Source organism: Triticum aestivum, chromosome 5D (genome assembly GCF_018294505.1).
Source record: "Triticum aestivum cultivar Chinese Spring chromosome 5D, IWGSC CS RefSeq v2.1, whole genome shotgun sequence".
NCBI lineage: Eukaryota > Viridiplantae > Streptophyta > Magnoliopsida > Poales > Poaceae > Triticum > Triticum aestivum.
The window spans coordinates 553,714,185-553,739,992 of NC_057808.1; the positions used below are offsets into that span (position 1 = coordinate 553,714,185).

At 43.2% G+C, this 25,808-nt stretch overlaps 1 protein-coding gene and 1 long non-coding RNA gene across 2 annotated transcripts; one reads left to right on the plus strand and one right to left on the minus strand.

Moving 5' to 3' along the window:
- Positions 1-3,191: 3,191 nt before the first annotated feature.
- LOC123126177 (uncharacterized protein OsI_031781) lies at positions 3,192-4,172 on the plus strand. Its single transcript, XM_044546559.1, has one exon. The coding sequence runs from the start codon at positions 3,255-3,257 to the stop codon at positions 3,906-3,908; it is 654 nt and encodes a 217-aa protein (XP_044402494.1). The 5' UTR covers positions 3,192-3,254; the 3' UTR covers positions 3,909-4,172.
- Positions 4,173-7,613: 3,441 nt separating this feature from the next.
- On the minus strand, positions 7,614-9,108 carry LOC123126178 (uncharacterized). The gene is made up of 4 exons (XR_006461591.1): positions 9,018-9,108; positions 8,737-8,877; positions 7,950-8,228; positions 7,614-7,854 (listed from the first exon to the last, which is right to left on the minus strand). It is a non-coding gene; the product is annotated as an uncharacterized lncRNA (long non-coding RNA).
- Between the last annotated feature and the right edge of the window lie 16,700 nt (positions 9,109-25,808).

A 25,808-nucleotide genomic window follows, 5' to 3' on the forward strand; every position in this document is an offset into this window, starting at 1 on the left:
TCAGGGCGACGTTCTTCACCTTGCAAGTCGCAGCCGACGAAGGGACGTCGACGGAAGAGACGGAGTGCGTCTCCGTCGCGGCGGTCAGGGTCGGGCTGGACGACATCTCGGGCGGTGGATCGAGACCGGTGGTGAGGATTGGGAGTAAGGGTGGAGGACGGTGAGGGTCCGGGTGCCGGAAAGGTTGGAGTGCGGCGGGAGGAAGAGTAAGGGTTTGGCGGATTTGGTGCAATTTGCGGTGGTCGGGTCCAACGTGGCGGGCGCCCCCATATCGTCCCCGTATTTGTGCTGGACATGATGGGTGCCGGTCAGCCCGGGCGTTTGAGGCCCGTTTAAGGAGCCCGTCTGAGTCGAAAAATCGTGACCAGGCGGCCTGCCCGGACGTTTGAGGCCCGTCTAAGGAGCCCGTCTAAGTCGAAAAATCGTGACCGGTCATCGACCAGATGGCCTGCCCGAGCGTATGAGGCTGGTTTGAGGCCCCCGACTGTAGATGCTCTTACCGGCCGGGGGTTGCGGCCGTTGGGGGGCCTCCTATTCAGGCGCACCATGTCTTACTTTAAGCGAGACCGAGGGAAACCCTCGCGCAAAGGCATCTCCAAATGAGACGGCCCAGGTTTCACGTTCTTTTTTTTGTTTTTATTCCTTTTTTACTTTTGTTAACACTTTCAAAAATGATAAGCATATATATGAAAAAAAAATACTTTACATAATGTTTTAGAAAATGTTAATAATGCTTTTGAAAATGTTAAATGCAAATAAAAAAATGTTGACCATGTGTACGAAAATGTTCAGCAAGTATTTGAAACATGTTGAACAAGTATTTGAAAAATGTTAAAAAAGCATTCAGAAAAATGTTGAATGTGTATAAAAATACTGTTGATCATGTATTTAAAAATGTTGAATTGTTTTGATCATGTATATAATATTTTAATCAACCATTAAAAATTGTTGAACAAGTATTTGAAAAAAGTTAATCAATCATTTGAGAAATGTTAAATGTGTGTAGAAAATATGTTGATCATGTATTAAGAAAATGATGTAGAAAACGGTCATGTATATAAAGATGTTAATCAAGCATTTGAAAAAATGTTGACTATGTATTAAAAAATACTTATATGTATTGGAAAAATGTTGGACGTGTATTAGAGAAATGTTGTTGACATATACAAAGAAAGTTAAAATAATAACCAAAAGAACAATGAAAACCAAAAAAAGAAACAAAATATACAATAATAAAAAAGTAAATCATAAAAATGAAAAATGAAAATGCAAAGAAGAATGAAAAAATGGATAAGAAAAGAAAACTGAAAAAAAAGGAAGAAACAGTGGAAACCTCGACCCGTTTGGACTTAAGTAATCTAGCTTTACTGTTCTGTCATGAATCAAAGGCAAAGCCTAGTGGTTAGCTGCGCTTGCTCTAAACCAACCGACCAGTGTTCACGTGACCTTTTCCGCCGGTCGATGTACGAGGCTGGGGCGCCGTTTTTCGTTTTTATTTCATATTTGTTCCTTTTTCTTATTTTTTTGCTTCTTCAATTCAAATTCGGGCTTTCCAACAATATTCATAATTTTGAAAAAATGTCCATGTAATATAAAAATAAAATTTCAAATATGTTCTTGGAATTCAAAAAATGTTCACAGCTTTAAAAAAAAGTCCACAAAATTCTTTTTTTTAAACTGGTCACTAATTTAAAAAAAGTTCATCAATTCGAAATATCGTTCGTAATTTTCACGAAATGTTCACTGATTTAACCAATGTTCACGAATTTCTAAAAATGGAATTTTTTGTATTTGATGAACTTTTTGAATTGGAGGAACATTTTTTTATTCTATGGCCATTTTTTTAATTCACGAATATTTTTCTGAAAAATAGGGTGAATTCTTTTTTGAATTGTGATGAACATATTTTTGTATTTGATGAAGAAATTTTGAAATTGATGAATAATTTTTGAACTTGATGAACGTAAAATGTTTGGGAATTTGAAAAAATATTCAGAAAATAAAAAGGAAAAGGAAAATGAACATGAAAAGTAAAAAAATAAGAAGCGAAAGGGAAATAAAAAAAACCGGTCTGGTAAGGTTCTAGTACCTTCCCAGAACCTTCTCAAAAACCGAGGAGAGCGATGGAAGCAACAACCAGTGTCGTTGATAAAATAGCATCGGGAGCCCATCAGGTCCTGGGGCTTTTATCGGCCCCACTTGAAAAAGTGCGACCTCAATCTCCTCATTCATGATGGCTGCAATCAGCCTCACATTCATCTCATTTGTGACTGCGTTGTCAATGTGTGTTGCAACAGCTCGTCGGCTCCCTCTGAACCCTCCGACATGAAAAGCTTGGTATAAAACTCAGTTGCCATTACCTGCATCTCATCATCGTCAGTGCACCTCGTCCCATTCCCTCTGATTAAAGCTCAAACGGTGTTCTTTTTTCCCATGAGAAGCTCGGTTTTGGAAATACCGGGGGTTTGGATCGTCTGCCTTGAGCCATTATTCAATCCTTGACCGCTGCCTACACATAACTTCCTCACACTCATAAACTTCCCACAGCTGCTCATCTGTGTCCTTTATCTATGCTTGATACCCCGTGGCAAGCGCCCGTTCTTTTGCATCTCAAAGTCATTCTCGCAGTTTTGCTATCTGCCTATGAATTGACCCCAAAACAGCTTGGCTCCACTACTGCATGTCCAGTGACATGCTCCTCCGGAAAGAGTATAAGCCTTGACACTAGTGAGACACCATGTTGAAATAGACGATGTAGATCAGCAGAGCGTCTTGAGCCATGCTTATTATACTAGGAAGACATGGTAGGTTTTGCACGGGCATATGTGCTAGTAATTATAAAAATACTCCAGGATCGATCAATGGAACCGACCAACACTACATGCAGTTTGCAAATTTTCAAACCAAGAGATCACAGGCTAGTAAGACATGCACCCAAAATCAATCGCAAAACCAGAAAGATTGGTGGCCACTTTTGGCTGTGCTCTTGAAAGAATGATTGGTGGCCAATTTCGGGTGTGCTCCTCAAAACAAGGGGCAAGCGGTGGCTCATACATCCAGACATCGGTTCATGCAACCAATTTTGCACCACCGTAGGACACCCGCAAAGCTCTCATGGCCTCACGCCCTCTTTAGACACCATCTCCTATTTTAGTGCATGGCCACCTTCATAAACTTACACGGCGCAAACATCTCACCGGAAGCAATACCATCTTCTTGAATCATCCCTCAACCACTTGTTAGGTCAACTTACAATGGCCATCGTCAAGAACATTGCATGCACATTGTTCATTGCTGCCATTGTGGTGGCAGCCACATTGGTACCGGCGGCAAGCGCCGCCAGCGACAAATCCATTGAAGAGATGGATGCATCCATCAAGAAGGCCTTTGACGCGGTCATCGCCGCCGCCCCAGCATCCAAAAGGTCTGCAGTAGAATCTTTCGTGCTCAAGCAGAAAGTCGCTGCCACCGCCTCGCTCAATGAGGCCGCTGGAGATAAGAAGAAAGTTGATGAAATTGTCACTGCCTATAAGACGGCCTCCGATGCGGTCCTTGCCGCTAAACCCGCCGACAAATATGACGTATTTGACAAGACCTTCAGCGAGGCCGGTCATCCTCCCACCGTGAAGGCCGTCGACGCATTGGAGAATTCCTTCAAGGAGGCCATTGGTGATGTCGTCGCTGCTGCCCCAGCACCACAGCAGGACGAAATGAAAGCCCTCGTGTTCCAGCAGACCGTCGTCGCTGCCAACACGCTTGCCCAGTCTGCAAAGGACAAGAAGCTATTTACTGCGGTTACCACCGCCTACAAGGTGGCTTCTGATGCGGTCCTTGCCGCTGCGCCCGCCGACAAGTATTCCGTAATGGAAAAAACCTTCGCGGAGGCTGCTGATGTCAAAGCAGCATGAGTGGCACCTCGTCTGGCCTTCGATGCACACGACCACCGGCGGATTGATCACTTGATGTTATTGATTTTTTTTCCCATGCATGGAAACAGGCAATAGTTCTTTTTGAAGTTTTCTCTTGTATTGGCGATTTTTAGCACCCCTGATGCAGATACTGGAAGCCCTCATGGCCCGCCACCATGTACTTAGATCCCCCCCCCCCCCCCCCAATGTATCAATATAAATTACAGTACATTTTAATATATATTTACTTATTTCTGTGGTTGATGCATGTGATTTCTGATGGCATAAAAACTACTACTTGATACAAATTGCTTAGACTATCATAACTACGTTTCGCCTCACAATGTAGCGTGCTATGATGTCGTCTTTGATCTTCCGGCACATTGACAGTTTGACACTATCTTCTGTGTGTGATCCCTATGTTTTGCCTCTGGCGTGTATCATTGTTTTTTCAAGAACCAGCTTTAAACACTTTATTATTCAGGTGGTTACTATCGTACAATTTCAACCACGTACAATGGAATTACAACAACGGTACTGATATTAACGTCGAGCTTTAAAGCCTCCTTGCAGGCATGGGCCGCACTATGAGCATATCTACTTCTGTACTGTAGTTTAAATTCTCGCAGATTTGTGAGGCAAGACCTCATCTCTGAAGATCATGAATCCTGTCGACAACTCTCCCTCTCAGGGCATCCACAGTGTGAGAAATCTCTGCTTTTAAAGCCACCTCCAAAGCTTTAGCGCCGCCTCTCAGGGCAGTTGCTACCTCCAAGCCCAAAATGCTTAGCATCGACGCTATGGCTAGAGGCAGCCTCCAAGCTCTCACAAGTAGTAAAATAATGAATGGGTCCTCCTAGTCAGATGGTGGATGAGCCAAGAAGAGGAGAAACAGTGCATGTTAGTTCAGATATTAAATATTTTTTAAATTCATAAGGTGGGCTCCACCTTAGAGGCATCAAGCCAGCAACACAGTGCGGCATTTTACATAAAATTTAGAGGCAGCTCGTGGGACCCAGCGTAGAGGCCGGGTTGCCTCCAATCACTGGAGATGCTCTCAGATAGCCACAAAGTTTGTACCATTTGATGATATACTAGTGGTTGGGGCCCGCCATTGCGGGTCTCTTGAGAGGAAGTTGTGCGCACATTTCTCCCTCTCAAAGAAAAAAAACGACCTTACTCGAACACGATCTGTTATTCTAAAAAAATACCTCATCTTCATCTCAAAATTAAAAAAAACTTTCTCGTATCACATCAACATCACATCCATCTAAAAAAGAAACGAAAAAGCCTAAAAACTATAGTCAAAAAGAAAAAAGTCTCACTTTCATCTACCAAAAAAATCTCAAAAAAAATGGACATCACATCCATCTCAAAAAGAAAAAGGAAAAGCCTAAAACCTTTTCTCAAAAAGAAAAAGAAAATTGCCACTTCCAAAAATAATCTCTAAAAAAACTTTTATCAAAAAAAAAGTCTCACTTCCATCTTTTAAAAATAATCTAAAAAAAATCAAAAAGTTCCTCACCGCGGCCAACCAGCATGCACCACGTGGTCATGCTGGCTTGCCGCCATTCTCCCGCATGTTAATGTGTGTGATGTCTCAATCACGATTTTCTCAAAACCTTGTGCAATGGACGGCAACATATGGCATCTCTGAATGCTAGAATTTCAACTGGGAAAGGTGTATCCATAGTCCATATATGCTATACAATCGCCTCCCTCTTCAGACTCTCACGTCATCGTCCGGAGGCAGAGTCTTACCGCTCCATCAAGCTGTCCTTACCAGTCTTTTTTTTGTGCGGGGTTGTATGTGGACTAGGGGTTGGGACGCCACCCGGTGGCGCCTCCTGAGTGAAAGCTGGGCGGTGCTAGGTTGGTAGCCGCCCATGTCAATTGCTTTTTTGCTATCTTGTTAACACATAGACATGACATGAAAGTAAGAAGTTGCTTTACAAATTTCAGAAGTGCAAAATACTAAATGACACTTAAATACAAGGAGATTAGGGCATCTTCAACGTGGATCACCAAACTGATACCACCAACTAAGTCTGTGGACATCCGTATTTATCAAAGTGGACACGGACTTTATTTTTACAACGCAGAAGCAGGACACCGAGCATAATAATAACTAAAAACCAAAGAAAAAAACTACTAATTCCCGTCAGAGGTAAGGTCGATGACCCTCACGTCAAAGCCGCCGACCTCGTCATTGTTGGTGGCCAACGCCAACCCGCGGGAGCCGCCGGCGTGACCTTTATGCATCGTCATCATGCGGGTTCAGTGCCTCCATCCTCAATCTCATTCTCCTTGAAGAGCCACTCCTGCCGTGAAGAGATAAGTCGGATGCTACATGTGACAAAGATGGTGCAGGGATGGAGGCGGCAGCGCCCTGAGCACAGCCATTGTAGCCTTCTTCTGCCACTTTGCAGATGCAGGGGGAAACTGATTGACCACCCGGCTCGACGCTTGCCAACTAAAAAGGCCTTGTTAATTTGTTCTACAAGTAACTCAAACAAACTCACATACAGGGCTTTAGCAAGAGTGAAGTTCAAATCCATCCCATGCAAATATCAAAAAGATAAAAACTGACCAATGATAAATCAAAGGAAAATTCAACATCTGTTTTCATGTAAGCAAATCTCAAACACAATAGGCTAATGCGAGATTGAGTAAACTCAAGGTTGGAGCATATCTAAAAAGTGTCAAAGTCACTATGCTAACTGCCAGAATTATGCATATCATGGCAACATAATTATGCATAAAAGGTCTTGTTAATTTATTATTTTTTTCAACTGTAAAATCACAACTAAGCAGACCAAAAGAATTCTATGGAATCCCAAGTAGAGAAATTATTGCCATGAACCATGGAAAAAATACTATGATACTGGAGCATATATGAAGCCCATAATTCCTTTTAGATGATACCTTTGCATATAGTAGTGAAGCAAGCTCATAAAACTCATATAGTTTGTGTAGGAAAAACATGTGATTAGAAAACAGTATCATGTGGTTTACCTAGGATATATAATGGGCTTGTTAACATCCTGGCGATAATTGGACAACACAGCAAGACAACAAGTGTCATAATTATATTTACTGGATGCAAGTGAAACTGAAAGGCATGGACATGCATCGAAGTTGTTTGTTTGTTTACTGGACTTTAAAGCAACACAGATTATTTTGGTCAAATGATCAAACACACAAATTTCTTGGGTCTGAGGCTAGAGCAACGACCAAACAGACATCATATAAGCGACTAAATATATAACATTAGCAAGCCGCGTAAGATTTAACATGACAGAGCTAAATAACAAAATCCAAGGGAGCAAATGGTACCTAAATCACACGGGGCTTCCATTGGTGGAAAATTGCTGGTTATCAGCTATTTGTTTTGACACATTTCCAGGGAACTCTGTTCGTAATAGACATAGTAAGCTGAATCTATGCCCTTTACCTACAACAAGTATAAATACTGAAAATAACTCATAAAAAGTTTCCCATAAAAGATTTCAGTAAGTTGTGGTAGGAATAGCATGGCTTTTAATGGTATAGAAAGCCAAATAGAAAAAGGTAATCACACTCGTAACAAACAAGAATACAACATTGAACTCACTTCCTCATGGACTGGAGTTAGTCAACCATATTCGGCACATTTTGGAATAAATGAGGATCCTCGGCTACCGTAATGTTGGCTTGTTGTAGCGGCGGGTCATGGCCTTTGGCGCGGTTAGGTCTGGGTCCAGTCTGTCGAGGCCCTTCATGACAACTTTGTAGGCCCAGGACCCTTCATCATCACAAGGGTCATGCGCCAGGTCTCAGAACTTAACATGCATCACGGAGTGCTTTCATAGCTCACTATCCATCTGCGATTCACCAGGGCTCTGTGGCAACTTGGTGGCACAACATGTAACCTTGGTATCTCACGCACACCCAGGTGGATCATCACCTGACAAAATTGAAGCTGGAAAGTATTGAAGGTTGTATGTACATATAGCAGCTAATAGTAAGTATGCAGATATAGTAGGACCAAGAGAATGTTACCTTGACGGCATGGCAACACAGGATCTCCTGCTCCTTGCACATGCACATGAATGCTTCACCGTCTTCTCTAACATTGACCCCATATTCCAACCTAGATCATTTTTCCCTGGTTTTACTGTTGGGATGCGGTGCTATGTATTTCAAGTTGGCAATTACTGCCTCCACTAAGAAGGGTTCAGATTCACATATGGTTTGCACAGACAGTTCATACACTTCTCCTGTGTATACCTGGCTAGCGTGCTCCTCGGTCGGTAGATTTGTCCTCAAAACAATCTCATTCTGCACGAAAACAATAAAGAAACACACTTGATATATGAGCAGATCTTCGGGATTGTACAAAAAGAGATGCTCTCTAGTAAAAAAACAAATTTATGGATTAAATTAGTTAAACACATAGATATGTGCATATCCTGATCAACTTTTATATAAAGCTAGATTGCAATGACATAATTTTGTTAATTCTTTCCAGTAGTTGGAGGGGCAAATATCTAAATATCCATCGCAATACCAAAAACATGAACTTCCATAGAGTACGCCCTGCTAACATATAGCTATGCAGGAGAACAACAAAATGGAGCATCCTTATCATGGAAATATAACTTCTATTCAATGGAAAAGATGCACTGCCCATTCTCAAGATGCATTCGATATGTATGATGCACACACATGAGCTAGGTATCAATTTCAATATCATGGTTACGACAATAATGGGCTATACTCACTGGTTCCAAAATTTTAGAGACCTGATAGTGGAAGCATTCTAGATCCAGCGCTAGTGGGCACTTACGCAATTGTAAACTTCTTTGTTGATGCACATCGCCCAAGATAACCTTTGATGTCCCAAACAAACTGAGCTCACGAACCAGCACCTTGAGGACCCACGAGCACTTACAGATCTTGATGCTTTAGATTAATCTGTCAGCACACACTAAAAGTATCACACATAAGTATCAATTAGTAGCCGGCAAATTTAGTATTGTGCTAATCACATTGAATCAGGAAGATAACAAAACAAAATTCATAACTAATAGTATAAGAAAAACTTCTCGGTTATAGGCCTAACTTAACTGATTAGAGTAGAATGCAAAAGGTTAAGAAACATCAAAATTATGCTTGATGTTATGGACACCTGGAGGAACTGTGAAAGGTCAAACAATAATCCCACATGGTGGATTATCCGATGGCGACGTCCTTGTCATGGTCCAACTGCTCTCTGGTTACGACGCGGATCTCGATCACAGTGAATTGGCGACCGACGTCCTTATCTTGCCGAGTCCTTCACTCCGGTCCTCTGGTCCGCTATTAGGATTTTTACTCTATATCTGGCCCTGACCATCTTGTTCACATTGATCACCTTCCCAACACCCTTACAATTTGGTAGAAACAAACGACGAGAAGGCAAGGACGTGTGTCAGCCATTCTGATGTGGTAGAAACAAAGAAATTTGCGGCAAGAGAAACTTGGCCGGCTGGGAAGTTGAGAGTTGGAAAATTATTAATTTATTATTGACCTGCTAGATGTGCACGCGGTCGGTGACGGAGGGCTCAAACCTGTCGAAGCAGACCGGGCTGGGGTTGTCGTGCAGCAGTGGGAGCAGCTCGTCCTGCCGACAAGCTCATCAGCAGTGCTCCGCAGCATCTCTGTGCGCTCCTCCATCCCCATCGACGCTGCCATAGTGCTCCGACCGCGTCCGTCTATCTTTGCCTCTAGTAGTCCTGCGCCCTCCGTTTCCTTGCCATTTCTTTTCTGTGGTAAGGGAAAATAGTTAATACTGCAGTGGATGAATTTAATTGTAACATGAAAGGCGAAGATACAGAGCAGTGGATGAAATGAAATGCTCTGAGTTACATGTCTCCTGTCAGTGTGAAAACAATTTCTTAGACGAAGGTAGTTTATTTTGATTCAGTTTTGTAAAAGCATGTAATGGAGCATGTTTATGTAGGAGCCTTGAAAATGGCAGCATCAACCATTAACTTCATATAACCATTTGGTGGAGGCATCCATGTCCTAGAAGTATGTTGTTCTCCACCAGTCCGGGCAATATTCCTCGATGAAGAATCAGGCTTCCGGTTTGGCACAAGTGCCAAATCAGCAATGTACTTCTGAATAAAGTTAAAAGTAGACAGTGGCGATTGAAATTCCCGTTCATAAATTGCTCTCCGTCTTGCCCACCAGATTGACCATAAGGTAACCAGGGTTGTTACAAATTCCTCTTCTTTCATGGTCTCCATTAGTTCAGTCAGCCATAGTCTAGCATCTGATATATTACAATTGATTAAGTGTTCGACCAGCTCTTCGTCCATCAAACCCCAGACACACTTGGCCATGTTACAGTCTACCAACACATGACGCCATGGGTCCTCAGCTGAATCACAAATCTCTGTGTGAGACATATTTCGCTTATGCCTCACCGACTCGGTTGGAATAGAATTCCGTGCTAACCGCCATGCAAAAATTCTAATTTAATTTTCCAGAGCTTTTTCCACTGTGTCTGCACCGAGCTAGCATCAGAGGATGCTCCCCTTCCTTCGAGCCAGTCCTCTCTCCTCTTTTTCATTTCTACTAGCAATCTGTATGTAGACCGAACAGAAAAAATACCCCTCTGATCGTAATGCCAAGCCCAGCTATCATCTAAGTTTCGGGAACTGATAGGGATGTTCAACACTACATTAACATCTGGGGTCCGCATGTGTCGCATGACTTTCTGTCGATTCCAAGACTTTGTTGCTTCATGTATTAACTCACTGACAAAAACTGGAGGGTCTACAGAACGAGGGTGTAGTGCTCTCAACATAGAATCCCTCGGTAGCTAATTATGATCCCACACCTTGATTGAAGAACCGAAAGACCCGCACATATTGCCCTCCATACTTGAGATGGGTGAGATCCGAGCTCAGCCTTCAGACCAGGCCAGAGGCGTTGATTTGTTATTCCATCGGATGACTGTTATCTTCCAAGGCATCTCGCATCAACTGCTTGCTATTTCAAATCCCAGAATTGTACGGCCGTCCGATTCGAACTCTCGCCTGGTCTGCCAAGATTCAAACTTGCGACATTAGACCTTTTAATGTGTGCTGCTAGCCAGTCGACCTATCAGTAGCTTGTGATTTTAAGCTAGCGCCGATATTTATTAACACACAGAGGCGGCACAATTGAGACAGTGTTCACAAAATTTAGAACGTTTCACTGAAAATTGTGAACATCTTTTAAATACCGAATACTTTTTAGATTCCGTGAACAATTTTCTAGAACAGAAACATTTTTCGAAATTCCAAAACAGTATTTGGAAACAAAATCATTTTGTGAAATCCATGAACTTTTTGTAATACGCGAACATTTTTTAAATCCATGACTTTTTTAATATGCAAACATTATTTGAATCTGTGAACAATATTTAAAACGAGAACAATTTTTTGAAAACTTGAATAACCTATAAAAAAACTGTAACGCATTTTAAAATGAGAAAATAGTTTGAAATACCGAAAAAAAATCACACAAGCAAATTTTGAAACTATAAGTTTTTCTGAAAACATGAATGAATTTTCAAATTCCCAACATTTTTTGAAATTGCGTAAAATGTTTGAAACCGTAAAGAAAATTGTGAAACTTCATTTTTTTCAAAACATGAACAATTTAAAAAATTCTGAACAGGTTTTAAAATGCAAACTATTCTTGAAAACATGACGAAGATTCACAATTTTCGATCATTTTTTGTGAAAAATGAACAATTTTTTAATATGTTGAAGATTTTTTGAAATTTATGACTTTCTCCAAAAGAAAAAGAACAAAAAGAAACTAAAAATAGAAACTAAACCAAAACTGAGAAAAATTCAGACAAAAATGGTTTAGGAACCTTCTAGAAGTCCTAAAACTGGCAAGTAACTCTCCAAAAGATTCACAATACTGGTGGTTCGAACGCTCAGATGGGCCCGCCCATTCTACGATCGCCTGTGCGATTGCCCGGCTATTTGCCGCAACCAAAAAAAGTCGATAAATGGCAAGATGAGTCACGACTTGCATACAGTGTCGATACTCGCTCAAACCTGGCATGGATGCCTGCCCACCTTCCTGCAAAAGTCGGGGTCATTTCAAGAATGCCCATGTAGGCAAGAAGTCTCCGTCTGAGAGCACGTTGTTTCTCAATACCGTTGAAATGGCTCCAAGTCTGTTCATGGACTTGTATGGCCAATTCAAGGCACCATGCCAAGTTGTTCGGGTTTTCGATAAGTTTTGCATTTTCTGGAGTTTTCTTGGTCAAAAGAGGCCAATAAATGACCGGACGTGTCGCAACTTGCATACGGTGTCAAATTTCGTTCAAACATGACATGGATTCCTACAATGGGCATTCCCATTTGCTTACAAAAGTTAGATTTATTTCAAGAATGTCCAAGACTAGACCATATTTAATGGAGGGTATCCTACCAGAAGGCACCGTCTGAAGCACGTTATTTCTCGACAACCTTGGAATGACCCCAAATTTTTTGCATGACCTTGAATCACTAATTTAAGGCACCATGCCAAGTTGGTTGGTTTCCGACAAGTTTTGCACTGTACTTTTCTCGGTCAAAAAATGCTCATAAATAGCCGGACCTGTCGCAACTTGCATACGGTGTCAAAAATCGTTCAAACATGTCATGGAAGGCTACCGTGGGCATGCTAACCTGTTCGCAAGAGTTGGGGTCATTTTAAGAATGTCCAAAAATAGTCGTTGTTTCGCACAGACCAGGTCGATACGAGTAAACATGGGCCTGCCTGTTTTAATCTTTTCGTTACCTCTGCGGATGCCGGTTTTCACCATCTAGATGGTTCAAGGTCGGTTTTTACCGATTTGGGAAAAGTTTCATGAATCATTTTTTTTATTTTTTTATTTTCTGTTTATTTTTTTCTTCTTCTTTTTCTTTTCAGAATTGCAATGTTCAAAAATGTCCAACATATTTATTTATCTATTCATATTCTTTCAAAAAGTTTAAAGAATTCAAAAAATGGTCTCATTTTCAAAAAGTTTAGAGTTTTAAAATCGTTGTATATTGTTTGGAATTTCAGTTTTTCCATTTTTTTAAAATTTGTTTGCGTTTCAAACTGTTGAAAATTTTGTTTGCCTTTTCATATATTTAAAAAAATTTAAACAGTGTTCACGTTTACAAAAAGCGACGTTCAAAATTCCAAAAAAGTTCGAGTCTGTCGTTGTTTATACTCTCTCCGCCCAGGTATATTGGGCACAACGACCAAAATTCTAGGACCAAGGCTTCGTGCATGGGGACTAAATACGGGTAATTCTCACCAGTAATCAAGTGCGGTTCGTATTCCTTTTCCATGTTAATTAATGCCCGTAATTATAGCTGCCACAAAACTCACGCTAATAAAGGCTGCATACGGTCAAAATATAAATGTTTAACGTTTTAACAAAGTTGGAAATACACTCCTTCAAGGGTGGAGGGAGTAAACTATTGTAAAAGAAAACGCATGCATTGATCGGTTCCTATCATGTCGTGGCCCTTATCTCACGCGATGATATTTAATAATACATGCCACGCTTCCTGTTTTCCACCAATCTTGGAACCAATAAACTCGGACTGTGAGAATAGTTTTAAAAGTTATGAGCTGCTTATCTTGCACGATAGCCTGCTGGATGGAGTGGATCCCATGTTCGATTCATTCCTGGTACAGAACTTGGTATGGAGAGATCTCCTCCGTTGATATGTTTAGAGAGTTCTACCGAAGAAGAAGTGAGTTGTCATTTATAAGAATTGCTCGGGTGACGACCTGGATCGTAGGAGAAGAGTCTCTAATGACAAAAACAATTGAAAGCCCTCATGTTCCAGGCTTCCAGCAGACCGTCGTCGTTGCCAACGTGCTTGCCAAGTCTTCAAAGGACAAGAAGCTGTTTGTTCCGGTTACCACCGCCTACAAGGTGCTTCTGATGCTGTCATCGCCGCTGCGCCCGGTGACAAGTTTTCTGTAATGGAAAGAACCTTAACGGAGGCTGCTAGTGTCAAAACAACGTGAATGCCACCTCGTCCGGCCATCGATGCACACAACCATCGGCTCAAAGGTCTCCACCTTTTCGTCACAGATAAAAACCCCAGCCATGATAATGCTCTAGAGTTGTTAACACCGAGAAGAAGTCCAAATGGCATGTGATACGTCCACTTTGCATCACGCTTTTATATTGATATTTATTGCATTATGGGCTGTTATTACACATTATGTCACAATACTTATGCCTATTCTCTCTTATTTTACAAGGTTTACATGAAGAGGGAGAATGCCGGCAGCTGGGATTTTGGGCTGGAGAAGGAGCAAATATTAGAGACCTATTCTGCACAACTCCAAAAGTCCTGAAACTCCACGGAAGTTATTTTTGGAATTAATAAAAAATACTAAGCGAAGAAAGTACCAGAGGGTGCCACCCACCATCCACGAGGGTGGGGGGGCGCGCCCAACCCCCTGGGCGCGCCCCCTGCCTCGTGGGCCCCCTGGCAGGCCTTCGGTGCCCATCTTCTGTTATATGAAGTCTTTTATCCTGAAAAAAAATCATAAGCAAGCTTTCAGGACGAAACACCGCCGCCACGAGGCGGAACCAATCTAGGGCTCCGGCGGAGCTGTTCTGCCGGGGAAACATCCCTCCGGGAGGGGGAAACCATCACCATCGTCATCATCAACGATCCTCTCATCGGGAGGGGGTCAATCTCCGTCAACATCTTCACCAGCACCATCTCCTCTCAAACCCTAGTTCATCTCTTGTATCCAATCTTTGTCCCAAAACCTCAGATTGGTACCTGTGGGTTGCTAGTAGTGTTGATTACTCCTTGTAGTTGATGCTAGTTGGTTTATTTGGTGGAAGATCATATGTTCAGATCCTTTATGCATATTAATACCCCTCTGATTATGAAAATGAATATGATTTGTGAGTAGTTACGTTTGTTCCTGAGGACATGAGAGAAGTCTTGCCATAAGTAGTCATGTGAATTTGGTATTCGTTCGATATTTTGATGAGATGTATGTTGTCTTTCCTCTAGTGGTGTTATGTGAACGTCGACTACATGACACTTCACCATTGTTTGGGCCTAGAGGAAGGCATTAGGAAGTAATAAGTAGATGATGGGTTGCTAGAGTGACAGAAGCTTAAACCCTAGTTTATGCGTTGCTTCGTAAGTGGCTGATTTGGATCCATATGTTTCATGCTATGGTTAGGTTTACCTTAATACTTCTTTTGTAGTTGCGGATGCTTGCAATAGGGGTTAATCATAAGTGGGATGCTTGTCCAAGGAAGGGCAACACCCAAGCACCGGTCCACCCACATACCAAATTATCAAAGTAAGGAACGCGAATCATGAGCGTGATGAAAACTAGCTTGACAATAATTCCCATGTGTCCTTGGGAGTGTTTTCCTTCATATAAGAGTTTGTCCAGGCTTGTCCTTTGCTACAAAAAGGATTGGGCCATCTTGTTGCACCTTATTTACCTTCATTACTTGTTACCCGTTACAAATTACCTTATCATAAAACTATCTGTTACCGATAATTTCAGTGCTTGCAGAGAATACCTTACTGAAAACCGCTTGTCATTTCCTTCTGCTCCTCGTTGGGTTCGACACTCTTACTTATCGAAAGGACTACGATAGATCCCCTACACTTGTGGGTCATCAGCATGTCATACATATTTTTCATGCAGGTGGTATTGAATATCACAACATCCCCAAAGAATGTCTATTGCAATATGAGTGTGCCATTTGCCCACATCAAAGTTGTTATCTGTCGATCTTTGTCAACATGCACACAATATGTAAAGTGTGGATCTCTTGAACCAGTTCTGCAAAAGCCTCCATGGTTTTTCTCACATCATCCTCTCCTTGCTCTCTGCTTATTCTACCACACAAATTCTTCAAAGCTCTTTTCGTGAAAGGTATTCTTTTCATAGATCCAAAAAAACTGCCAATAATGATGTAGACCTTTGCAAGGTTCACATTGTCCTGCCGCTGCTGCTCAACCAAATCCTTACTGTACACATTGTGGGAGGGCCAGTGTATTGTTTGTTTGTACATAGGAGACGACAAATGGTCTTTTGAGCGCAACTGTTGTATCAGTGCAGGACTCTCGCATCGGCAAGACCTCATGTTCTCCACCCCATCCTTTCCCTGTGAAACAACAGCACACAAGTCCGTATGACATTCAAAATATTGTTCATGATTCAACTACCTAGACATACAAATATAATGAGATCTACTAATCCATACCATACACCCACAAACAATTTCTTGCATGCACTTCGTCCTCTCGACACTAAGTCTGCTCTTCACATACCTAATGTTGAATCCCTTCTCCCATGAGTACAAGTTGTGAAAGTCGTAAGCTTCACCCAACGCATCAAAAGTGGTACTCAATGCAAGAAATATTACAATGTAAGATTCTTTGCGAAGCCATGTATTGCCTTCTCCAGGGCACTCTTGCGGCTAGCACAAGGGCGTCCTTCCACGAGTGGCAGCTCCGATCTTGACCCTGCAATCAAAAGTTCAGGAGTCACTATATCATCGCCAAACATATTCATAAAATTGCCCTTCCTTATTTATCTAGTGGATAAGTTCTTGTTAATTACTAAACCGGTTCTTAACATTTCTCTATTAATCAGGTTAAGTCAAATAGCCACATGCCAACAAATTAGATGTGTTTCACAAATTTAATGTTCACTGTTTTCTTTTAATTTGACACAAGCGAGGTGAATTCGAATCACTCTCGTATTTCCCAGCAGAGCTCATATTCATAAAAATGTGCTTCATTTTTTTCGCAGTGGACCAGTTCTTGCAATCACTCAGCCTGCTCTTAACATTTCTCTACTAATCAGGTTAAGTCAAACTACCACAGGCCAACAAATCAGTTGTCTATCACAAACTTAGGTCCTGTTTGTTTGAGCCTAGATTTAGCTTTGTCAGTGAAGCTGAATCTGGAATCTGAAACAAACAGTTATTTCGGATCAGCTTTACCAGTGAAGCCAGCTTTGCCAGTGAAACTGATCTGGAATCTAAAACAAACAGCTACTTCAAATCAGCTTTGCCAATGAAGCTGGATCTGGATTTGGGTCATTTTTAGTGCAATTTGCTGAAGCACCTCAAAGTGTACTTTGGTGGCGAAGCTAATTCGCACTACTAAAGCGAATCTACTAATTCACACTACTAAAGCGAATCTACAGGTGATTTGAATCCAACCAAAGCTGAAACGAAGATGATCTTATATAACTGCGAATCAACTTTGCCACTAAAGTGAATCCCTAGGTGATTCAAATTAGATCAAAGCTAAAACAAACAAGGCCTTAATGTTCACTACTTTCTGTTAATTTAACACAACCGAGGTGAATTCAAACCACACTCGTATTTCACAGCAGAACATGCTCAAAACAATACTGAATTGCTTTTACGAGCAGCCTCACTGAACCATGGTATGTTACATCAGCCTTACTACTACGAGGGCCCCTCAAACAGCTAAATACAAACTATTACTCCCTCCGTAAAGCAATTTAAGAGCGTTTAGATCACTAAACGGTCTTATATTTCTTTACAGGGGGAGTAGAATCCGACATGCACCCACGGGATAGAAGATGCTTCAACAAATCATGTGCAGACTTTATTTTTATGTTCTCTCATTTACACAAGATATCTCCATATTTTCAGAAGCCTTCTAATCACATTACTGTCTATGAATCCCATGTTGCAAACGCAATCTGAGCCCGCTCAGTCAGAAATGTGGCCTCACATGCAAATACACACCATCAAGCTAAAATCATGCACGACCAAGTAATTACCTTCACGTCCATCCAGGAGTTTTCGGGTCAATATATGTTCAATGGACTGCTCGCACGCTTGCGGTTCATACTCTGCCTTCCAGCCAGGCGCTTCCCCGGCCGCCGCCATGGGGGACAGCTGATCTGCTATTGTGGACACCGCTAGGTAGGACTCCATTGGAATCTCATTGTTGTTAACCTCTTCTAGCACGACGTTCCTGGCTCGGCCAAATCCCCCAGCATGATTCAGATTTCAAGCAAATCTCGACGAAAAAAAAGTCATGCAATGTAGAGGGGATTACCTCCTAATCGGTTGTATCAGGAACTCCATCCCTATGCCGCCGCTAGGCCTTCTTTCGGCAAATCCTCGACAAGGGGGAAGTGGCGATTTCCCAGAGGTTGGCGACAGCTCCAACTTGGCTCTATGCCTCATTTACTCCTTGACCGCCTTGCCGGAAAGCAACATTCCTGATCCACGGGCCAGGATCGCGGCCAGGTTCCGAGCCATGGCTCCCTTTTCCTTCCTTCACGGCGGCAATGCCATGCCCCGTGAACCGGCATGCGTGCACTGTACCCATGTATTGTATTATTCTATATGCTTCATTAAGAATAAACGTTTGTGTCGCACAAGAATTGAATGCACCCCATCCAAAAAGACAGCCCGAACCGCCCAAATGTAGCGCTCACGTGTGCTCGGGACGAGAAGCACCGCTCCGGACCCGAGCTGCTACTCTCGTCTCACTATTTCGGGTGGATATGTGCACATGCAGCTAGCTCTACACTCGGAAACAGTGCACACACGGAAGGATTTGGTCCAGCCCCCTTTGGCTTTGGGAGCCTTTCTTTTCTTTTCAGAATAAGATTGAGAGTTGTGCGAATACCCAATTCCGAGCCTGAGCTCATCTGCACCTAATGAACAGTAAATTTAAAATTAATACTAGAAAAATTCAAAAAATTCCAAATTTCCTACACACTGCAACCCATCTGCAGCAGTACACCCAGGTCGTGCTTCTACAGTGCACCGGTGCCTGTGCTTATACAATTGCAGCAAGCCCCGGTCTACTAAAGTGCAAATAGAGACTTACAAGTTTGCTGAAAAACATCACTGTGAAAGGTCAGGTTCTAACACTCACACCGCTGGTGCGATCTTGTTGCACTCATTCTGTGGATTGCTAAGGACAAGCGTGTGAGTCGCAACATGTACATATAATCTCCACGATGAGCAGGGCACAGACTTGGCCCCGCCCAAAACAAATGTTAACCTTGAGGTCGCTGTTGGAGAGAATTTTCGCGGGTTTTCTCTCTGCACTTTGACAGCATCACATGAATCATGACATAGGCGAGCACGGCAATGACCAGCGTTCCGACATGCGCCGATGTCTTCCACTGCCTGCTGGAGCCTGCCGCGTAGGCCACTAGGAACCCAAGGTACTGCGCCACAACCGTCGGTTGTACCGCCTTCTTAAACCACTCGCATTCCGGGAAGGACGAGCTGAAGAGCAACAACTCAATGAGAAAAATGGACGACACGAAGGCGGTGGTGTTGCCACAGAGGAAGGCGAGGTACCGGCTCCTCCTCTTGTCTTGCATCACCGGGTGTCCCGCATCGCTGCCACTCTGCCAAGATCCACCTGGCGGATCCAGGCCGGCTTGGGAGGTGGCACTCGCCACCAAAATTGCTAGTCTCATCAGGTATATCGTTTTTTGTCACGTGGTGGTTTTCTTGTCGGCTTTTCCTCCGCAACACTTGCCGTAGATCCGGTGTCAGTTGATGGCGAATCTGAGCACATATTTTGCCATAGTACCTTGACTAGTGGTAGACATAGGCACAAGAAGGCCACGGCCACCAATACGAAGATGTAGATGGGTGTTTTCAGATGCCGCGTGCTTCCGGCGGCAAAGGCGCTGATGAGGCAGATGAAGCTCACCGTGGAGCAGAGAGACAAGGCATGGCTTCGTATGGCTGGCCTGTATAGATTGGGGTTCACGAGGAGCAAGAGGAGGATGGTGGACAAGGTGAAGCTCACCGTGTTGCAGTAGAAGAATGCCTTGTAGCGGCGTGGGTAGTTGTACTGCAGAACCGGGTGGCCGGACTGGATGTCGTCGTGGAGCAAGAAGCCGCCGTCATGTTTCCTGTTCTTGCCTTGTCAGATGTCGTCCATGTCCATTGCCCAGCAGGGGCCTCTTCGAGGCTGATTTAGCATCAGGCCTCATAGGAGGAGAGTCAACCCTCATGGATGAGGATGTTGTATGTCAAGTCAGGTGAACCAGTCGACAGAGTCGTTCCACGCACTGGTCATGTTGATTTGATCCTGACATATCTTTTGTGTAACTATATTTTTTAGTTAGTTGGTGGTTTATATTAGCAAGTACTATCATTCTATCACTTTTGAACCACTTGTATTGTCTGTAGTCGGTCCTCTAAATTTTAAAACTACCACTTTTGCGTTCATATAAGCCTCTTAATGTCTATGATGTCATTGTTTTTCTTCCTAAGGCTGATCCATCCTCTGAATGTGTTGCATTTGCACTACTCTGCCTTATTGTTCTGGTCACCAACTTACATGTACCCATACTTTCATATTGTTTGACTTTGAGTCTTATGCAATAACACTATATAGTACAAAAAAGTGAGTGAAAGGGGCGCATCCCACCCGCCACCAGCTTCCGCTCAGGCGGCGCCATAGGGTGGGGCCCCAACCACTAGTTATACTTCATTTTGTTGTACACACTGTTTGTTTTCGTCCACTCTCTATTCCATTTTACCCCAAGGTAGTCGCGTGAAGTGGCAAGCATTTGGAGAGCACACAATAACACATTTGAGGAGAAAGAACGAGGAATTTTCGGAGAGGAGCCATCCTTTGTGTTAGAAAATCGGGAATATATAGATATTAGGGAAGTAAAAAGAGCACGTAGTAAAAACTGAAACAGGAGGAAGGAAAGGAATTGGTGGGAGAGAAAATTTCTCGGATCGATCCATGGGGTTAGGAGGAGGGAACAAGGACACACAAACTCCCATTGAACACGTGATTTTTTGCGGGGTTTTCTCCACCGTTTTTTACAGGGATAGAAAAAATCGATGGAACGGGGGGGTGGGGGTGGAGGGTAGAGGGGAAGATCTTACAAGGCATCGAAGGGAGTCATGAGCGACACAAACGAACGACGTACGGACTCCCCCTTTAGAAGTAGAGATTTCAGTCTATTAGTCCAACCAAAACGCCCTAGGTGTTTTGGTTGCCCTCAAGAGCCAAAACACCATTTCCTAAGAATTTGCCAGTACAACATCTTTTTTTCCTGGCAGGAAAAAAACATCGGATTTGATCCTCTAAAAAGGGCAATGTACAATTTGCCATTCGCAGTGACAACTGTCCACGTATCGCACAAAGACGAGCCAAGCAACTTATAGCGACCCGACCTCAGACGGTCAAGTCTCTGTGCTTAAGTGTTATCCCTGGATCGGTATGCTGACACACACAGTACTCGAGGATTTATAACAGAGGTAAATCACATGTATAAATAACGTAAATACTATTACCTCAATCCAAATAGCGGAAGTAACAACAAGGTTGTGGATTCCCATCAACACCAACGACAAAGTTGAGTGTAGAAATTGTAACCCTAACGTATCACTTACTCGTCGCAAGAATCCTGCAACATGAGACGTTGCAGCACAAAGGGTCAGTACATTGAATGTAATGGAAAATTCACACCATAGAGCAATGATGAATAATGACTATCACTACATGCATATTTTGCTGGTGGAGGCTCTATGGTTATCATGTTTTTGCGAAAAGTCAATTTTTCCCTACTGCAAAGGAATATATTTTATTTAACTACAAAGTTTGTTGAAAATATTGAGAAGGTTCCTCCAACTCAATCCCAATTAAAAGTTAACATCCCAACAAAATTAATTTAGTAGAGTGACGAGATCAACATGATAATCCAAGTACCAGAGACTCAAGATGTCCATAACCGGGGACACGGTTAATCATGATTAGTTTGTACACTCTCCAGAGGTTTGTGCACTTTTCCCCACAAGATTCGATCTCCTCCGTTGGATTTCTCGCACTACATGGTGTTTGAGAAACGGATGACCGAGACACAGTCTTTCAGAAACATTAACTCTTTACTCTGGGTGGACAGTTATACCTACTTCCCCCTACATCTGCTAGCCCACCACTGAAAGAGGTCATGCAACTTACTCAACTATTCTAGAGCCCGTAATAGCTTGTGGCTGCACACGGAAGTTTCTAGCATGAATACTCTTATGATCCCTTTGAGCCTGGGTGGCATTCCATAGGGTAATCACACGGGTACTCCGGGATTCCCTTGGGCAAGCACTGGGTTCTCCAGGTGCCCGGGCAAACCACTAGGTGCTCCAGGGTGCCCCAACCAATCCACCCAGATGTGTATTAAAGTATCCACCTTAAGTTGACCATTAAATAATAATCTCACATCTGTCATGGATACACTCAAACCCAATCCACGTCTACGAGCATAGCATAGCAGTATAAGGATAACGTAGAAGTAAGTCCCAAGGTTTGAATGCAGGACAATAGGTTCCTACCTCATCAACTACTTCCCAATACCCACATGTTATCAATCCTAACCATGCAATATTTTAGGGTTGAAACTAATGCATAAAACTAGGTAATAAAGGGATATGATCAAAGTGTGAACTTGCCTTGTACTGTTGATGAATATGATTCGCACTCATAACTCCTGATGGTTCTACTCGTCACACTCCGGTCAATCTATCGTAAGCAAGCAATAGTAACCACACATAAGCAATCACTCAAAAGATCGGAACGAACGAAGAAGGCAATTCAGAAAACATCAAAACCAAACAAATAACTCTTGCAACACAAAACAATTTCTAATAGTACCAAACTTATGTGAATTCCGACTAACGAGCAAAGAGTAGTGATCGTTTTAAGATCAGGGACTAATCTGTAAATAAAATATTCATAGATGGGTCCCTGACCGAAATCTAAAATAAAACCTCTCGATTGAACGTTCGCTACAGAACATAATCCGACGAATTTTGTTCGCTCCAGAGCCTAAACTAACGAACGTTCACTAATTAAACAAAAATGTTTCGAATAATAAAATAAAAACATGATCTAATCCTAACCGTCGATCTAAGATCGGACGGACGAGGGCAGCGGCGGCTTACCACGGCGACGGGCGGCATCGGCGGCGAGCGAAAACGGCGGCGGCGGTGGCTCCGGGGCTCGGCTGCGACGGGCGGAGGCACGGGGAGGCGCGGCGCGTCGAGGCGGATGCAGCGGTGGGGTCGGCGGCGCTCGGGGGCGTCGGAACGGAGCGCGGCGGCGGCGGCAGATCTCGTCGGAGGCGGGAGCTCCGGCGAGGGCGGCGGTTGCCGCGGAGGAGGAGAGGGGCGAGAGGGGCGCAGTCTCGCCTTTTAAAGGTGGAGGGGGAAGGCGCTACTTGGGGAAGGGGGACGGCCGGAGGCGGGGCGACGTCGGTCTCCGGGAGGAGTCCCGGTCGGCGACGGGAGGTGGAAAGGTTGGCAGAATCGCGATTCTGTTATACGATTCTACGACTTTACGATCCAAACTGGCCCCTGTGATTCTACGATTTTAGTTCATAGAATCTACGTTTCTACGATCCTGATAGTGAAGATTCTACGATTTGCGATCCTAATATCGGAGCTCCGATCCGATTCAAAATCACGATTCTGACAACCTTGGGTGAAAGGAGGCGCGGCTACGGGCCGGCTCGGGCGGCTGGGCTTCGGCCCAGTCGGTCGGCCCGAAAAGTTTTTTTTAAAAAGCACAATGAAAATAAAATAAAGCGAAATAAAATAAATAGAACCTAGGCATATTTTATATCAAAATTTTCAGAAAACGATTTTCTACAACATGAACATTTTTTAGCATCAAATAAAATCCACAAAAAATTAAATAAAGCAAATAGTGCTACTGTTGCAATAAAACCTCATAAAAGTCATTTAAAAAAACCAAAATGATTTCAAATTTATTTCTCTCCAATTTTCTATTGTAGGGAATCATTTTACCCTATTTTCCATATATTTTATTTTTGGAGAAAAATAATTTGAAAAGAACCCAAATAACTCCAAATTGAAAAATAATTTCAAAAGGATTTTGAATTTGATTCTTTGAAACTTCCAACTCATATTTCATATATTTTGAAGAAGTTATTTTATCTTCTCTCATGAAAATCATTGAGTTGCTTGAAGTTTCTGAATTTGAAATAGTTCCAAATGAAATTCAAATATTTTCAAAAACCCTTTTGATTTATTTAAATGGAAGAAGTCATGTCATCTCATCTCTAGGGTTTTGTATTTGAAAAGAATTCGAATTCACGGAGATTATAAATGCAAAAATATGAAAGTTTGGGAAAGTCCTTTTATTCTCTCTCATTTAACTTTCGAAAAGTTTCGAATTTCACTCACTTTCAGTCAATCAATCACACAACAATCAAACAAACAATCAAATCTATTTATTTAATATAACGTTCCAAAATTTAGAATTTTGGGATGTTACAAACCTACCACCCTTAAATGAATCTCATCCTCGAGATTCGGAGAGGCTAGCAAGAAATAGCTTAGGTTCGGGGGGTCTTCAAAATCCATCGATCGCCACAGGGGGTCTGGGGTGCTACCACCCTTAGAAACACGGTTACGGTTCCATCAAAACTTATATACTCCATCCTTATTCTTGACAGTGTCGGTCTTCTCAGATTCTCGAGAAAATTCCTTCTCTGGGCTCTTCCGGTAGTGGCATAACCTTTTCCTCGATTCTTGTGTCCTTTCTTCTTGGCAAGGTTATTCCAAGACTGGGTCTTCTTAGCTGACGGGTCTTGCGCCAATACTAAACAACTACCGATATCTCATGGTGGTCATCCATTTATGGTTTCTCCTGCAGGAAATGGGTCTGGGTTGATCCTTACCGTATAACCTACGGTTGGCAACAACTGCCTTGTACAAGGGAAGATTGTCATACCATTCTAAGGTTTAAACAAGGTTTTGATTGTCGTTGCTCTACTATGGGTAAGTCACTCAGATTTACCATCCCATATAGCAAGGCGAATAATAAGAGTAAGTCGGTATGGTGATCAATCCATCCCGCACCCAAATCATTACCTTGTACACGGTTTAGCGAATCTCGCATTCTAACACTCGGTCATCCTCACAAGCATTGAAGAACTTCTCTTGTCGACGAACCAAGTTCGTGATGGGGAACGTAGCAATAATTCAAAATTTTCCTACATGTCACCAAGATCAATCTAGGAGATGCTAGCAACGAGAGAGAGGGAGTGCATCTTCATACCCTTGAAGATCGCTAAGCGGAAGCATTACAAGAACGCAGTTGATGGAGTCGTACTGGAGTCGTACTCGCGGCGATTCAAATCGCGGAAGATCCAATCTAGCGCCGAACGGATGACGCCTCCGTGTTCAACACACGTACAGCCCGGGGACGTCTCCTCCTTCTTGATCCAGCAAGGGGAGAGGAGAAGTTGAGGGAGAACTCCAGCAGCACGACGACATGGTGGCAATGGAGCTCGTGGTTCTCCGGCAGAGCTTCGCTAAGCACTACGAAGGAGGAGGAGGAGTTGGAGGAGGAGAGGGCTGCGCCAGGCCACGGGTGCCGCTGCCCTCTCTCTCCCTCACTATATATAGGGGGAAGGGGGTGGAGGAGGCTCCCTAGGGTTCCCTAGGGGAGGGACGGCGGCCACAGGGGAAACCCTAGATGGGTTTGGGCGCCCCCACCCCTGGGAAACTTGCCCCCCAAGCCGGGAGGGGTGGCTGCCCTAGGGGAGGCGCCCCCACCTCTCCACGTTACGTGAGAGGGGTTGGGAGGGGCGCACAGCCCCTTAGCGGGCTGGTGTGCCCCCTCCCCTTGGCCCATAAGGCCCCCCAACGCTTGCCGGGGCCTCCGAAACACCTTTCGGTCACGCTGGTCGTCACCCGGTACTCCCAGAACAATTCCGGACTCCAATACCCTTCGTCCAATATATCGATCTTTACCTTCGGACCACTCCGGAGTTTCTCGTCACGTCCGGGATCTCATCCGGGACTCCGAACAACCTTCGGTAACC

Bases quoted from the DNA above. Each gene is read 5' to 3' on its own strand.
- LOC123126177 (XM_044546559.1), top strand. From the start codon at position 3,255: ATGGCCATCGTCAAGAACATTGCATGCACATTGTTCATTGCTGCCATT.